The sequence below is a fragment of the Pagrus major genome, chromosome 2 (genome assembly GCF_040436345.1).
Source record: "Pagrus major chromosome 2, Pma_NU_1.0".
Taxonomy (NCBI): domain Eukaryota; kingdom Metazoa; phylum Chordata; class Actinopteri; order Spariformes; family Sparidae; genus Pagrus; species Pagrus major.
The window spans coordinates 24843654-24860627 of record NC_133216.1 but is presented as its reverse complement, the minus strand read 5'-3'; the positions used below and the strand labels follow the sequence as shown (position 1 = coordinate 24860627).

Below are 16974 nucleotides of genomic sequence, written 5' to 3'. Positions count from 1 at the left end.
TTAGTAGTTTTGATCTGATAATGCTGAACTTCAGCCTTTCACCACTTCATTAACATGCATTCAGCTACAGATTCTGCTTGCTTCTGTCATGCTAGCAGAGCGGTGTCCAAAAACCAAGATATAAATCACAAAAAAACATGAATTTCCCTCAGCAGTGGTGGTATCTAGTCATGTTGATTGTTTCAGATTTATTTCCTGAGGTTCTTGAAAACAATAGACAAAGAGTGAATGGCAAAAATAAGAGTAGTAGCATGGGCAGATACTACTCGTGGTAAAGCATGTCACAATTTTTTGTCAAGGGGCTTTACAATATGTACAGCATTCAATAAAAAAACAAAAACTCCCACCAAAAACCATCAACAGGGACAAAGGACGGACTGACAATAAATGTAATGTTACAGATGTCATTTATGCAGAATAGACCAACATGGTAAAATTACAGTATGACGGAAATTATAGGTTGTAAACATAAAGAACTTACTATGACAAATTACATTTATTTAAAGGTGCTGTATGTAAGAATTTGAGTTAAAAACATTGAATATTTTTTTTGCAGAATGTGAAAGAATAACAGTTTTGATGTTATGACATTCCCCCCCTCGGTGCTCCAAAGTCACTGTCTGGACCGCTAGCTGCACAGCTAACTGAGCTAACTAGCTAATGGCAGCTACAATATCACTCTGGTGATATGCTGCCCCCCCAGTGCACCTTTACTGTACTTACATTTTCTGATTAGTATATTCATGCTATTCCCAAAATGAATAATTGACTAAATATATTACGACAATGGATACAGGACTTGCAAAACACTACAGCTTGGGTCAGAACTTTTGTTTCTTCTGTTGCGCTTTTTCTCATGACTGAGGACGTGACACGAAGGGTTTTTTAGCACCGCTGTGATTATGCCCCTTTGATCCTAACTTTATTTTCTCTTTCAGTTTTGGATCTATGAAAATTGAACATTAAACAACTTTCACCCAACTCATCTTGACCCTTTAGAAGATAGAATACTGTATAATGTCAAACGGACTGATGAATAGAAGAATCAACCAACAGAAGACAGAAGAGGTTATTTCTTTCCATATATCTTTATTATCTTTTATTTCCCATATATTTATATATCTTTATTCTATACAGGTGTTTTTTTTTAATACAGTCTTTTATTGACATACATAGATCTTACATAAGCTTGAGAGGTACGAGAGAGAGAGAGGGAGAGAAGAGAGAGAGAGAGAGAGAGGCAACAGGGAGTTTACTTCCTTCATAATATATTTTGGCAGTTGACAAGACAACAGGAGATAACGTTACATACACACACTCACACACACACACACATTTGAAGTACATTTTACACACACATCACAGCATGCACACATAAAGGGGCTCAACACCTTTAATCCCATACGTGCACCGACACACTAATCAAGGTGCACACACACACACACACACACACACACACACACAACACTTGAGCCCTTCACACACATTCACACGTCCATGGAGAGAGGAGACAGGTATTCACAGGATAGATTACACCAATACCAGACTAGTAAATACACATGATGTACAGTACTCGCCATATTTTAACTCCTGCTCCTACATACACACAGATACACACTCTCACACACAGGCACATGTGCACACACACACACACACACACAAACACACCAATTTTTGGTTGAAAGTAAAGAGCAGTAACGCTGATTTTTTTAAACGATGTCATTGATAATGTTATTAGCTCTGATCCATATTTGGTTTCTATTACTGACAGTATGACAACAGAACGTCACTAACAGATCATCAGCACTATGTTGTCTAATGGGTTGTCATAATGAAGTGTGGGAGGTGAAAACAACAGCAATGATACATTATAAAATAAATAAACATCTCATATTGCAGTTATAGAATGAATACACTTGATTGGTTCTGTCTGTGATCCATTTTTTTTCCACTGAACATTATAACAGTCTTTCTTTTGAACACACTTACACACACACACACACACACACACACACACACATACACACACATAGAAACACACACTCATGTCACTTCCACACAGTGCTTCACAGTGTAGGGAACTCATTGCAAATCCGTCGTTTGTCCAAGATGTCACCAAATAAACACAGGCTGACAGTGAACACAACAAAACGACGAGTACAATATTGAAACATCTTTAGAAATATGAACAGAACAGATGTCATATATTTGGCTTCAGTAACAGATGTAAAAAGATACCTGAATTTTGCTACATTTAAGAATGCATAACTTAACAGCATAATATGAAAGTACAACCACAAACAGTGAGAGAGGATTGAAATGTAACTATCTGGTCTTCTCCAGCTCATTTCTATGTGCAGTGTCTTCAGCTTACGGTCTACATGGATTGTATTATACTTATTATACTATATAGCTGTATAAAATATTTGTTACAACTGTATAACCTGAAGAAAGGTCGGTCATGGAATGATTTAGGTGACACTTGTAAGAGGAAAAAAGCTCTGGGTTTGTAAGTAACACCACAGACCTCAAAACTGAACCATAAGGAACCAAACTAAACCAAGCTAAAACAAAGCTACTGCAGCCTGGCTCCACCTCTATCTCTACATCTTGGTGTGAGGCAGCTAAAACAAGTGAAGGAGATGTAATGAATAGAGGCAAAGATGGTGAAAGGTAGCCCCCTTGTCCTGTAGTTTTGCAGTTTGTCCAGAAGAGGGCGCTCCATAGCTCTGCAGCTAAAGTGGCACCTTCTTTTGGTCAGAGTTCGGTCAGATTGCGTTGGTGACAATGAAGTCTCTGTGTTGCTCACTGCTGGGCTCTGGAGTGATGCTCTTTAACAGACGCTGGGAGTAAAGAGAAAGAGACACACGGGGGAAAGATTGAGGACAGAAAAAGAAAGTGAGTAAATAAAACTGATATAAACTTTAACTGGAAACTGTCGAGGATTAAACCACCAAGCAGGTCAGAATATTCTTATTCTCAGGTTTCAGGTTCAGGTGCTGTTAACGATTATCAATTCTCAAAATTGTGGCATGTTCATTTTTTTTTTTTTTTTTTTAAATGTTTCTTTTGGTTCTAATCTTGGACACACCTGACTTGGTCAAAACATTATTTTCTGCAAGAAGCATGATTGTTACATACAGGAGAGAGAATACATTTAACAGATAGAGCTGCAATGATTAAACAATTAGATTTCAACTATTTAACAACCGTTTCATAAGTTTAAGATTAAAAAAAGTTCTCTGATTTCAGCCCCTTAAATGTGAACATTTTCTGGTTTCTTTGCTTCCTCTTTGATATATTTGGGCTGTGGACAAGGCAAAACATTGGCTTTTGGGAAACACTGATCAACATTTTTTCAACTTTTTCTAACATTTTATAGACCAAACAACAAAACAATTTAATCAAGAAAATAATCGATCGACTCATCGGCAAAGAAAATAATCTTGAAAAGCAGCCCTAGTTACAAACACACAGTCCACCTACAAAGACACACTTGCACCTTTTAAACGCGCTTGGCCTCATCTTACCCCTGGAGTTACACAGACACTGTCTTCTTTCACATTCACATTGACTAAAAAAAAAAATTAAATAAGAAATTACACTCTTCCCGTGTGTTGACAGTGTCTGTCAGTGCCATTGTGTGCCCTGGTGGCAGTGTCAATACTGGACAATAGCCAAAGAAGATCTGTCTGTCGGCCTCTTTGATGTCCTCCTGCCTTCTTTCAACTCTACCAAAGGCTGTTACGAAATCATAATAATGATGAAGACATGTACTTGTATTGATTATGTAAGCCACAAGCTGCTGAAAAAATAAACTACAAAGAGTCAATGCACACCTGACAAACTTTAGGCAGCGCCCTACAGGAGCAAAGCAACAAAATATAACCTGTAATCAGGTGGTTCGGATGCTGAAGTGCTGTTGACCTCACAGGCCTGGTTGCCTTTAGTTTAGCCTTCATCCTCAAATCTGGCAATGTAACGTGTTGCAGAATGTGGATGTGTAAGTGTGTGTGTGTCATCAGGTAATGCTCTGCGTGTAAGCTTGTCTGTGCAAGATCTGAGGTCTGGAAGTTCTCATGGCTTTTTTTTTCTTGCTAATCTCCAGCCTGTGCCTCCTCCCTGCTCCTTTGATCTTGATCTGATCTCCACTCATGTGTTCACTGGAGAGGGTAGACCCTGACAGCGCATTGGAAAGAAGAGCAACAGAGCCAATCCTTGTCACTGGAGACATGTCGGTAAAAGGACAAGGGACAGGAGAGGATTTGGGTAAGACAGAGAAGGACTGAGCAAAAGGACAAGTGGGAAACCACATTGAAAATGCACTTGACATTGAATGGAAAAGAAAGGACTTGCTGTTGTACCTGTTTGAATGTACCCTTGGCATTGAGCAAGTGGTAAACCATATAAGCAGGCACACAGATGAAGGAGGACACCCCGATGCAGTAGCCAAGGACAGTGGTCCAAGGCGGGTAGTGATAGTGGAACAACCTGACCTCTGGAGGGAAGGCGAGGAAGCTGATGATGATGAACTGGACACAGCGGGGAAAGAGCAGAACAAACATCAGGATAAATATGACAAACTACTATCCTGAAAGCAAGAAAGTAAATGACAGCTGCTAACTACTGTATCTTCACGTGCTTGCCCTGAAAATTGTGTTCATGCGTGTTTGTGTGTAAATACACAAGCCTCACCAGCAGAAAGCAGGGGCAGATGGCCACCCAGCAGACCCTCCAGAAACAGCCAGGGGAGAAACCAAGCATGACCTGGATGTCATTACAGAAACGGTTGGTACCTGGAAAACACACACACACACACACACACACACACACACACACACACACACACACACACACACACACACACACACACACACACACACACACACACAATTAATACAAAGTCCCAAGTATCAGGAGATCATCTTTATGTATTCTCTTTCTGGTGTGTGTGTCATTTCAGGAGGAGGGAAGTAGACAAAGAGCTGAGGAGATGACATCATTGTAATAAGTCAGCATCATAGTTCACGACTTCCATCATTATCATCAAAATAAATTAACGCCCCTCAAACTTACCGTAGAACCAGGAAACGGCGATGACTTCAAGCAGGACCACAGTGATGACTGCAGGGCCTGTAGCGTACTCCTCAAACAGCTTCACCACAAATGCTCCTCCCTGACACAGGAGACAAGCCGAGGGAGAGACACAGGAGGAATTTCAGTAAAGCTGTGAAGAAATGACTCTTATGCAAGAGGCTTTATGAGGCAGTCTAAGATAATCATTGGAGTGTTTGACGCATGTCGAACAGAGACGCATGTTGGTCACTACCTTACATTAGTGAGGGTTGGAGATAAACGGATTACTGGTCAGAGACTGCTCTAATCTGATTTCAGGTAATTGTTAACTACAGTCCATCACATTACCTACAATACAGCAGTGACAGTTAAAATGCTTTTGAACAAAATGAGCTTGTCTATAATATATTCGAATGGGAAGTGAGGGTGTGGTAAACTATGGGTTTTAACTGAAGTTTTGAATTACTGTTTCGTATTAATAGAAGATTATCAAAATGCAGCTATTTAATTCATAGATTTATAAGAAGAACGAGATACTGAATGCAAAGATGGCACCTATTCAATCAGATAATTGCTCGCCTGCCGTATACGCCAAAAAAGTTTTCTTGTTTCCAGGTTTACTTCCTGGTTATGCAGCCCACTGAATATGGACAGTAGAGTTTCTCTTGCTGGCCCAGCCCGCGAGTTGCTGCTCTGCCCATAGACTTGTTGACTTCAGCTTAAAGAAAATTTTCACGGTGTCCTGTCAACAGTTTCACAGACGTGTCTTGTGTAATGGTGCTCTAAGGGGAAAATACTTTTTAGCTACAATACCGTGAGTGGCCACTGGGCAAAACTGGAGGTAAGACTGAGCTGCGCAGCCGTATTCAGGTCTAAATAGTAGATTTATGATTTAATTACAGTCAGGTGGGATAATTCAAAGGTATTTTCAAATTTAAATAATATTGATAATGTTTTTGTGATAGTAAGCTGTATGTAATGTGGCTATTGAACTTACATAAGTGAGGGTGGAAAGAGCTCCAAGGTAGCAGACACACACTAGGCCAAAAACAAACCACTCTCTTCTCTTAACCAGGACATGAGGGAATTCATCTAGCATAGCTGTGATCACCCCCTCCAACCCTGCAAACTGGAAAGAAATAAGAAGATAAGAACTCATCAGAGGCTGCAGAATTAAGAAGTGAGGTAGAAGATGAAGAAAGGAGAAGTTAAAACCAAAGCAACTTTTCTAGGAAACATTACACTGTACATATACCCTTCACTGAGAGCGTTAATAGTCTAAATGATAAGTTGTTTGATCTAATCATTCAAGCAGTAGTACGACTCTTTTGACAATCCAAACTACACTGACGAAAGACATCCACAGATGCCTTGTCTATCAAAACCTTCACACAATGAAGAAGAAATAAAGATACAAAATGTGAAGCCGATCCAACAACCCAAGTACGCTGACACGTTTCTCAGTAATATCCTCAGTCATAAAACGGAGGAGCACAGCAACCCTCGATGCTGATTCGACACTGATTATGGGTACGTGATAAGAGCCTTACGGGTTTCTCCAGCTGGCTGCCTCAGAACAGATAAACACAGGCTTATGGAGACAAGATCGCAACACAACACTGATATGAAAGTCCTGTCACATTGTTTTCGTTGACTCTTATCCAAAATGGAACAGCGAGGACAAATAACACCCAACACCTTTCTGAAGCAACAGAGAAATACAAGTCAAGCAGAACAAAGCATTTGCCTATACAACAAGGCAAATATGAACTCTGTGTTTCTGGAGCTGGACACTGGGCGATGACAGAATCAGGTAGATTAGAACAAGGAGAGAGGAGACAAAGAACATGTAGCAAACAGCAGCAACTTTTTTCACTGAAATGAGTAATCAACAGACTAACCGTGCTGTCCAGACCCAACATAATGATCATGAGGAAGAAGATGATGGAAAAGAAAGTAGCAGCAGGCATATTTGCTATGGCTTCTGCATAAATGATGAACAGCAGACTGGGGCCTGGAGAGAAGAAAGGTTAAGAGGAAGGTTAAAGAGATGTTGATGTTGAATTCATCCTCACTACTGTTTCTTTTTTGTTAGCCTTAAACAGTATTTGAACTTCAATTGCGTGCATTAAATGCTTCATTTAATGTAATATGAAATTAACACTCACATTATGTCAAAGCATGTTTATTGTAAAATTATTGTAAAGTCAATCTAGGATGCATTTCTTGAATGATTTGTTTGGGATTGTGTTGGTGTGTTGTCCTACCAGCATCCTTGGCCACAGCATCCACATCCTGCTGCCTCATCTCAGCCATGTAACCCAGCACGGTGAAGATGACAAAGCCTGACAGAAAACTAGTCAGACAGTTCACAGAGCTGGTGACCAGAGCGTCTCTGAGATGGAGAGAGGAAAGAGTAAGAGATTAAATCTTTAAAAAATATTCACCTTCGGGACTTGTTAGATTAGACTACTGGGATTTTTTTGATATAGTCAGGTCATGGCTCCACCTATAAAGATTGTACTCAATGGAGGATTTAGTATTTCTGTAGAACTTTAGTTTTGGGAAGGCAGAAAAGTCCTGAAGTAGGATTGTGCTTGTTAAGCAGCTAGATTTATTTGTAGCATGAACTATACAGTGTTCGAGAAAAATTCTTACTTGTAGCAGTTGTTGTGAAAAGGGTTGTAGCTGGCAAAGGCAAGGAGCACGCCGAACCCCGGACCCAGTGAGAAGAAGATCTGAGCGGCTGCATCAATCCACACCTTAGAGAGTTGATGATGGTGAATTGCGTAGAGTAAGACGAGAAGTTTGTCTAAAGATAATAGCAATGGGAAAACAGATATATCAAAGAAACTAACTTACTGTAGTGCTAAGCAGTTTCTCCCAATCAGGTTTGAGATAGAAGACCACGCCCCTCCAGGCCCCTGGCAGAGTAGCCCCACGGACCAGCAGCACCAGGAGGACCAGGTAGGGAAAGGTAGCCGTTACCCAAACTACCTGATGCGGAGAAGAGGAAAAACCAAACAACTCTGCAGTCATAGCGGATGATATCCATCTGTACTCAATAATCACTTTTGGAATAAAATGGTAACACTGGTTACCCTTAATGGTAAAACATACCAGGGGATTTTTAGGAACATCACTACAGGTCCAGTATGTTATTTGAATTGTTCATAGAGAGTATCACATTGGAGGAGTACATTTGCATTATATTTATATAAATTGAAGGAGATTTTAATCAATCTACAAAAAGTACTCCAATTCCTGTCATTGCACTCACATAACACCGTCAGACTGAGAACAGTTAAAAAAGAAAGCATCAAAACTGACACAGCAGAGCCAGAGATATCATAATTTTTATTCCACACATTCTTCTTCCTTGGCAAAGCTTTGCTAGCAGCAGCTAATGTCAAGCCTCAAGCAGAGATAATGAGCAGGCTACAGAGGTCTGGTGAACTCACCTATTTTTCCACTGCTGATTCAAGTTACGTCACTTGAGGCAATTAATCAGATTTTGCACTGCTTGCTTTCGAGCCACAAAATGCTTTAGTTTTTCCACGTATGCAGTAGTACTCCCCAACACAAAATTGATGAAGTTCCACTTTAAACTACATTCTGTGGCTCCATGTGCAAACAAACCACTGCTGATGAAGGCAGCCCTGTGCAACAGTTACATCAGCTATTGAATTACACTGTAGTATGGAGCCATCACTTCCTAATTTGACCATTTTCAAACATGGTAAACATAATTTATGGACAGGAACTGTGGACAAAATGTACACCATTTAAGAAAGATTTGTCCACGTTGGAAGGCTGGAGGCCTGCTGTCAAGGTTTGAACCACTCTACAACACTTTTCCACCCATGATGATGAACGATACTGAGGGTGAAGAGATGACAGGAGAACAACCGTCCCTGTCTCTGCCTCTCTGGCTCCATCAATCCATCCATCCATCCATCCACTCTAACTGACATCCCCATCAGCCATGCAGGCGCCCTTTCAGTTACCTTTCCAGACGTCTTGACTCCTTTCCAGATGCTGAAGTAGACGATGGTGAAGATGAAGAGCAGGCAGAGGGCCAGCTGCCAGCTGACAGAACCCAGCTGGTGCAGACCTGGTGAGAGGTGGACCTGCAACACCTGGCGACTGGAGGGAGGAAACGAGGCAGGAGGCATGTTGGGGGTAGAGAGGTGAGGTCGGAGGGGTTGCAAAGAGGTTAGACAAGGTAAAGACAGTAAAGACAGAATAAAGGGTGAAATTGCATATAGGGAAATGACATAAGAGGAGAGGACAGGAGATAATGGGAGTTGTGGAAATAAAGAAAAAGTGGACGAGGGCAGGGGAAGAAATAAGTTAAAAGGAAGGAGAAGAATATGGAGAATAATGAAAAGTGACAGACAAGATAAGAGAACATGAGAATACAAAGAAAGGGTAGATAGCAGGGATGTTAGAAACCAGAGGAAAAGGATACAGCATGAAAGGAATGAGATGTGATTTAGAGAGGAGCAGCAAGAAAACAGTGGAGAAAAATAAACATAAAAAAGTGGGGGTGAGAAAGAAAAATAAATAGGACAGTGGGGAAAAGTACAGGAGTTTAAACTCTTTGATATCCCCTGACAAATATACACACATGACACAGTTTAAATAAGCATTAATCAAAGTTCTCGATTGAGAGACCAGATAAAAACGATACAGGAGGCGCTTGACTGACTTTACAGCAGATTTATCTAAATTATTAAACAAAGTTTACACAAGATTAAGTAAAAACACACTACAGCATAAAAAAGGAGGAGGCTGAAATGAGCAGCGAGGTTCACATCTGGTCACAGGTTAAGCACACAGTGCTGAGACGCTAAAACACTGACGTGATTTATGCTGAAAACAGGAAATTCTGGCGCCAGACTGAGTTGCGGAATTTGTTACTTTTAAACCTGTATTAGGAAAAGTCAGCTATGGATAAAGATACGGACACGGTCCAGTGAGCTGCTGATAAGACTGAGCCAGTAGACTGCAGAGTTCCAAAGCAGTCGAGAATAAGAAAGACATTGTTCTGACACAGCTCGGGTTTCATTTTACAGTAAAAACAAAGTAAAGACATGACTGAGCTGAGTGAATTGAGTTAATTACAGTGAAAGCCACATGCCAAAGATTGATTAACACTTGGAATAATATGAATCATCACTTAAATTTCATGTCAGTAATGCCAGAGCATGTTTGTAGAAGGAGGGACTCTATGTTTTCTCTTATCTTTATTATATCTTTTTTTTTTTTATCGTTATCATAATAAATTATAATAACTCTTATTTTCCAATATTCCAAAAAGCCATCAGCTCTTTCTCTGTCTCCCTCATTATCTCTTGCCTCCACCTCCTCCTATAATTAAATGGGTAGTTCATATTTTGGCACACTAACTTGGGATGAAGTGAGTTTGTTGTAATATTTATTCAAACACCACTTTTTTTGCTAGTCAACAGAAGTGAAAATGGAATCACGCCTGGCTTTCAGACGCGTCTGTTTTAACAACAAAGTTAACACTAAATAACGTAATTCATTACTTTTTTAAGATCTGATTTAAGACTGACCCCTGATTATCTGCACATACAGTGCTCCACTACCAGGCTTTCCTATGATCCAATGATCATCTTGGCTGAAGAATATATAAACCACCTTTCCTGTTTTATCTCTTTGCTGTCATATGAGTCCATGCAGCTTCTCAGCTTCGCCCCTCCACCACCCCACCGCCACCGGTGTCAAGGCCCGTCTATGACTCCCTAGGAGGAGCCACGATTGATGGCTATTTATAGCGCTCTCTCCCCACAACTCTTTCTAACTGACAGAGTCAACACCCAAGTCTATCAAATAAAGCCACTACATTCTCATTAACTTCTGTTGTGTGTGTGTCTTGATTTGACTGTCACACAGTAAATATTATCTGAGGATATGTCTGATTCTTGACATAGTACAATATGTTAGTCCTGCATCACTCTTATACTGCTAACCATCTCAGATGAGATCAGTGATTTTTATTATGAAATTCTATTAACTTCTTCCTGCTATGTCTTCACAGCCAGTGATGAAGTGGATTTTGGGGAGAAGGCTGGCCGTAAATCTGTCAGGGCTCTTAAAAACACCAGAACCAACCCTGTAATCTCTCCCTGGAAGTCATCCTTTCTCCTTCACTTGACGTCTCCCTCCTCTCCCTAGCGCTCCCCCTATGCCTCTCTATCCGACTTACATGCACTTACGTATAGAACTCCTCGGCGGGGGAGGTGGAGGAGTTGGACCACGACACGTTGTGGTCGGTGGACATGTAACGGTTACAGTTGGCGGTGTTCCAGCTGTTGGTGCAGGTGGTCCAGGGCAGGGTGGGCCGAAATGACGACAGTAGGTAGTACAAAGCCCAGGCCATGATTGTGTTGTAGTAGAAGGCTATGTAGAGGGCTATGATGCAGATTGCAAAGCCGATCCCTGGATGAGTGGAAAAAAATGAATAATAAGAGTGGAGAAAATAGATCTTGAAATATCTTGATCATAAACTTCCCATCTACATTGTATTAAAAACATGTCTGTGTAATATTCGACACCAGCCAATCATTCCCCAGATCTTCAAGAGACATCAGTGGTGTTTTCAAGCTAATTCAAGTTGCTGTTGGGTAAGTGGGTGACATTTCCCAACAACAACAATTTACATACTATCACATTTCTCAGCATCTGGCATTTGGCATGGAAATGTGACAATTTCCATAACAGAGAGTCAGTGCATCTCAGTAGACGTACAAGAAGCTCGGGATGCTCTTCAAGGGAACTGTACCGAGGAGGACAAGGAGGTTAAATGAGTTGTCTCTGACGGCTTCACACTGTCCTTCTTCGTCTTTTTTGTTCTCTTACTGCCAATTTTCCTATTTTTCGCTGTCCTCTCATCTTCTCTTTTTACCTTTTAATCCAAGCTATTGCTATTAATTCATTTTTCCATCTGTTCTGTTTTTTTCTCTCCACTCCTCCTGTTACCTTTGAAGATGGGGCAGATGTGTTTCCAGATGGAGATGCAGCCGCTACGGTGAAACTGGCCGAGAGCCAGCTCCATGTAGAAGAGAGGGACACCTCCGAACACTGCCATCAACAGGTAGGGCAGCAAAAAGGCACCTGGGCAGAGAAAAATTGGGAATGAGAGACGAAGGTTAAGGGTCGAGATAAGAAAACAAGTAAGGAGAGAGGGCGGAAAAGTGGGAAACAGTGGGGAAAGTGAGAAGGTAATAATTCGAAGAAAGAAAGATTTATGGACTAACAGTAAAAAGTCAATTACACTCTTGAGAAATGCTGCTCGTTCACACTCCGTCTGTAATCTCAGTACTCCGCTCAATAACTCCCAATGAACCCAGAGCATTAAAAAGCACTCTGTAAAAATCATTAAATATTGTAAGTACCTCATCATTTACATAACCCTAGTCCATTCAAAAACAACAGAGCATGCTTTCCCAGTTTCCCAAATCGCTTGGCATTTAATATGTGGAAACACGCAGTGAGAGGGTCATTTGGTTTGAATTTCTACAGTGACAAATTAGGACTTCTGCAATGTTGGCTACATTATTGCTAAGTAAGTAAAGTATAAAAGTGATGAAAGGGCGATTAGAAGACCAAACACTGAAGAACTGAGAAGCAGCAGGATTGCAGACAGATCTTTGGCCTCTCCAACCTAACATGCAGAGTTTGATAACACATCTCCCTCTCTTTCGTTCTTTCTTTCTATCTGATCGTCAACTTATTTCATGTGCATGTGTGCATTTGTGTATGTGGGTGGGATCGCTGTGTGTCTCACGGCTTTGTGACATGAGAGCAAAGATAAGGGTTGATTGAGCAGCTGCCTTGGAGACAGGTTATTAAGCAAGAAGAAAGAGGCTGAAGGCGTTCTCATAAAAACCACAATTAATACTGTTGCCTCTATCAAGTGTCTCCCAGTCCCCATCTCTACCTCGCTCTGTGAGACACACACAGAACACAGGAAATTGCAAAGATTGTATTATTGCAAATTCAATAAAAGTAGAAAGGGAGGCCCTGTTTGCTGCTAGGTGAGGATTGTGTAGTAACCGAGCACGAGCACAGCTTTTTCACTTTGTGAAAACATGAGCTTACCTTTTTGTACTGCAGTTGGGCAAGAAATGAGCTAAATCAAGTGCTTTTCATAAACAAGTATGTTAACTGCAGCATTCATTACAGGTCTACGCCCTTTTATATTTAGGTCTGTTTTGCAGAAATTATGATGTTCCAGAGATAGTCTCCATCTACCTCCATCTTTATGATGGAAAAAGTTACATGGCAGTAAACTGACTTACTGCAGCTGCTACACATTTGTGTATTAATTCTACTGTTTTACTACTGTGGGCTGACAGTATACTGGGCAGTACATTTTAAACCTAGAAAGAGCCTTTCCTTCTGTCTAATCCTTGAAAATCCCTGTTTACTCTTGTATGGGATCAAACTTCTTCTGCCTCCTCACCTCCTCCATTTTGATAGCAGATGTAAGGGAAGCGCCAGACGTTTCCCAGGTCCACAGCGTAGCCGATCACAGAGAGCAAGAAGTCCATCTTCTTGCTCCAGGTTTCTCTGGGCCTCTCCAAGCTGGTTTGTTGGACCACCAGAGTCCTGAGGCCTCCCAGCGGCACAGAGGACCCTGTGCCTCCTCCAGAGGCTGTACCTGCAGAGCTTGCTTCGGTCCCTGGACCCTCTCTGGGGCTTTGAGGGGTGGAAGTGGTGAAGCCATTGGACACCTGTTGTCCAGAGCTAGAGTTCAGGCTCTTGAGTCCTTTCTCTGCGAGACCGTCAGCCAGCATCAGTCTGCCATTTTCCTGCTGCGTCCCCTCCTCTTCTCCCCCTACCTCCTCGCTCACTTTGTCCCTCTCTCCCTCATTCTCCCCTTTGTCCATTGTCAACATGCTCGTCATCATCATATCTTTTGTCTCCATTGGGTCGTGTTGATGTTGGTGTTGGCGAGGCGGTTAGGGGTGAAGAGAGGTTCTCAGTGACGATGAAGGGAATGTGGCACTGCTGTCTGATATGGTGCCCATTAGGGGAACAGAAGGATTAGGGGAGCGAGGGAGTGGTGCGATGATGGTGTAGGACAAATTTAGCAAAAAACGGAATTGTCCCTCTTGGACAGGTAAAGGAGACAGGGAGCAGGAGAGCAGAGCTAAAAGAGGAGAAAGGGGCCAGAATGAGGGGAGGTGTGTGTATTGGGGGAGAAGACTGAAATGTATCTGTTCAGCAAGAAGAAATAAGAGCAGGCAGCGAAGACAGACAGAGGACGAGAAGAGAGATGTGTTTGAACAGGATGTGGCCAGGAGAAAAGTTACAAGAATCTTGGATCCCCTCCACAAACTGCTCGTCCTCTGAGACACTCTGCGATGGGTTAAACTGCAACACACAGAGGGAGAGTCACAGGCAAAGAGTTACTTAGCTCTGGATTACATTTGATTGAACACATGACACAGAATACATAACATGAGTCTGTTCCCTTTATGCTATAAGCCCCTGAACTGTGATAATGAAACAGTTATGAAACGTAGTCTCAATGGTACAAATTGAGGGGGATTGTGCTGGGACATGCTGATTTACTTAGCTTCTCCTCATGTTTCTTATTTCACACTATCTCTCAGTTGCATAACCTGTTTGAATACTTAGTGGATCAAAACCATATTATGGGGAGAAATTAGGGGATGTATACAGGCATCGGCAGGATGAAGGAGAGAAATCCTCGAAAGACAACAGTGTTGACATGTGCTGAAAGAGACGCTCTCTGTATCTTAATGCAAGCAGAAGCAATATAAAATATAAAATTGGTATGGATAGAATAATAGCTATTTGCTCAACAGGTTCGCCCTCAGTGACAAGCACCAATCAGACAACAGATCAGTAAAAAAAACCCACAGAATTTCACGTCTGCAACTGGTGTGCAGAAAGTGTATCTCCTTTATTTCTGAATTGAATGCTCAGATCTTATCACTTTTTACTATAATTTAAGAGAATAACTTCTATAACATTGTACATCTACGTTGTTGTTCAGATCAGTGCATCAAGTTATATTCGACCTGAAGAGCCAAGAATATGTAGTTTATGTCCATTTTTTACACTGTATATACTGTAAATGAAACGCAGCAAAAATACAAAATGTGCTTTAAACTTAATACCATACTCAGTACTAATTGTTCTGCAGCTGCTTCATTAAACACTTTAATTTGTTTCAAACTTGGCAAGGAGGAAGGCTGCTGTTCATGGATAAAAATATATCTTTAACAAATTTCAGCCAACCGCTTTTCAGCAGAAAATTCACTGTACTCAACCTATAGTACAAATATCTATCACATGAGTAATGGGGCAAACCGAGAGGGACATTTAAAAGTAAATTACAGAATGAAGAAGACTCAATTTACATGGAATCTCATTAACGTAATTAAGAACGAGTGTCCGGCAGTTTTGTACGGCACGACATTCACTCCACACTGACATCTGACAAACACAAGATCCTGTCATGTACCTGGACTCCGAAGAGGAAATGAAAACACAGGCTAAACTTCCATTCAGCACAAACATTTTCTTCATATAAACCACACTTTTACTTGATGAATGCAAACATAAGTTCTTCGTCACAACAATGACTTCATTTCCATATGATTTCTCAAGACTGGCAAAAGTAGAGTACGCTCCTTCTGCTTTGACAAGAACTGTTTAAGTTGACGGAAATCTGGCAATTTCTACTTGAAAGGTTGTGACTTAAACACAAGGATAAAGTGAAATACTCGTATTCACTTTGACACAAAAATTATGTAACTGAAAAATGTTATCTTTAGTCACGGATATCCATAAAGCCCACAATCAATCAGCTGTCACACTAACTCATGGTAGAGGGTCAAGAAAAACAAACAATGGTAAATAGCCTGATGAAATATTAAATCTGACCTGCATGTACAACATTTACCGTCATGATGCTGTGGTATATACTTTAAAGTCACTTCTCATCATCATTTTTTTCTCCTTAAGCGTTCCACTAAGAAGACTTTAATGAAAAAAATTAAAAAAAGAAAGAGTAAGATGATAGCAACAAGATTCAAGCAAAGTTAAACTGATTGAAATTAAAATTAAAAATGTTATCTTAGTGAACTCAGCTTAAACTTTACACAAATCATTAGTACTGACACATCTGAAGTAACAGAATATATATAAAATTAACAGCAAAGTAAAGACACTCAGAGTATTTTTTTTCCAACTCACATACCGTACATTACCTTAAGAGGTGGTAAATGAAGACAAGTGGTGGCTAAAACTCAGCAGAAGAAACTTCTGCCCAAACTTCAAAGAATCCCGTGGTGTTACAAAAACTTGCCAGAGAAACAGCGCGCACCGGCACATCAGGACACTGTGTTTGCCCATTGAGCTCTCAAACCTCTCTCATTTCTCTCTCTTTCTCTCTCTCTCTGTCTCTCTCTCTCCCTCCCTTGTTGTCCCTCTCTCACCAACCACACACACACACTCACACACATGCCGCGTTAAAGAAACGCACAGCCGCGCAGAGATGAATGCATGGATGCGTGCGCTCAAGCAGAAGATAATGGAGAAAACACTGCGAGCATAGACATGCACACATTGAAGCCTGGTTTGAAACATACAATAACAACACAAACAGCAATAATGAACTGTAGTGAAGCTCTGACACAGTGTGGTCATGGCAGAGCTCTCATTAAAGCATGCACGCACGCACACGCGCGCGCGCGCGCACACACACACACAGTGCAGACATGGGAAACAGGGAAAGTCCTATCCTTGACTAGTTGTGTGGCAATGTAGGGTTTTGTGTCAGGGTACTAGTTGCTACCATCTGTCTTGCACACACACACACACACAGGCACA

The 16974-nt window shown here is 41.1% G+C and overlaps 1 protein-coding gene across 1 annotated transcript; it reads right to left on the bottom strand.

The window, feature by feature from the left end:
* Positions 1-1069: 1069 nt before the first annotated feature.
* Positions 1070-16622, bottom strand: slc6a4a (solute carrier family 6 member 4a). The gene is made up of 14 exons (XM_073481128.1): positions 16353-16622; positions 13571-14484; positions 12085-12219; positions 11322-11544; positions 9084-9222; positions 7939-8073; positions 7735-7838; positions 7344-7471; positions 6978-7090; positions 6074-6205; positions 5077-5176; positions 4696-4796; positions 4365-4532; positions 1070-2843 (listed from the first exon to the last, which is right to left on the bottom strand). Exons 2-14 carry the CDS (start codon positions 14034-14036, stop codon positions 2769-2771), a joined length of 2019 nt encoding a protein of 672 aa, XP_073337229.1. The 5' UTR covers positions 14037-14484; positions 16353-16622; the 3' UTR covers positions 1070-2768.
* Between the last annotated feature and the right edge of the window lie 352 nt (positions 16623-16974).

Coding starts and splice junctions, on each gene's coding strand:
- slc6a4a (XM_073481128.1), bottom strand. CDS start 14,036: ATGGAGACAAAAGATATGATGATGACGAGCATGTTGACAATGGACAAA. Junction 5,177..6,073: donor CTCTTTCCACCCTCACTTAT/GTAAGTTCAATA, acceptor CTCCTGTGTCAG/GGAGGAGCATTTGTGGTGAA. Junction 2,844..4,364: donor CCAAGGGTACATTCAAACAG/GTACAACAGCAA, acceptor CTTTACTCCCAG/CGTCTGTTAAAGAGCATCAC.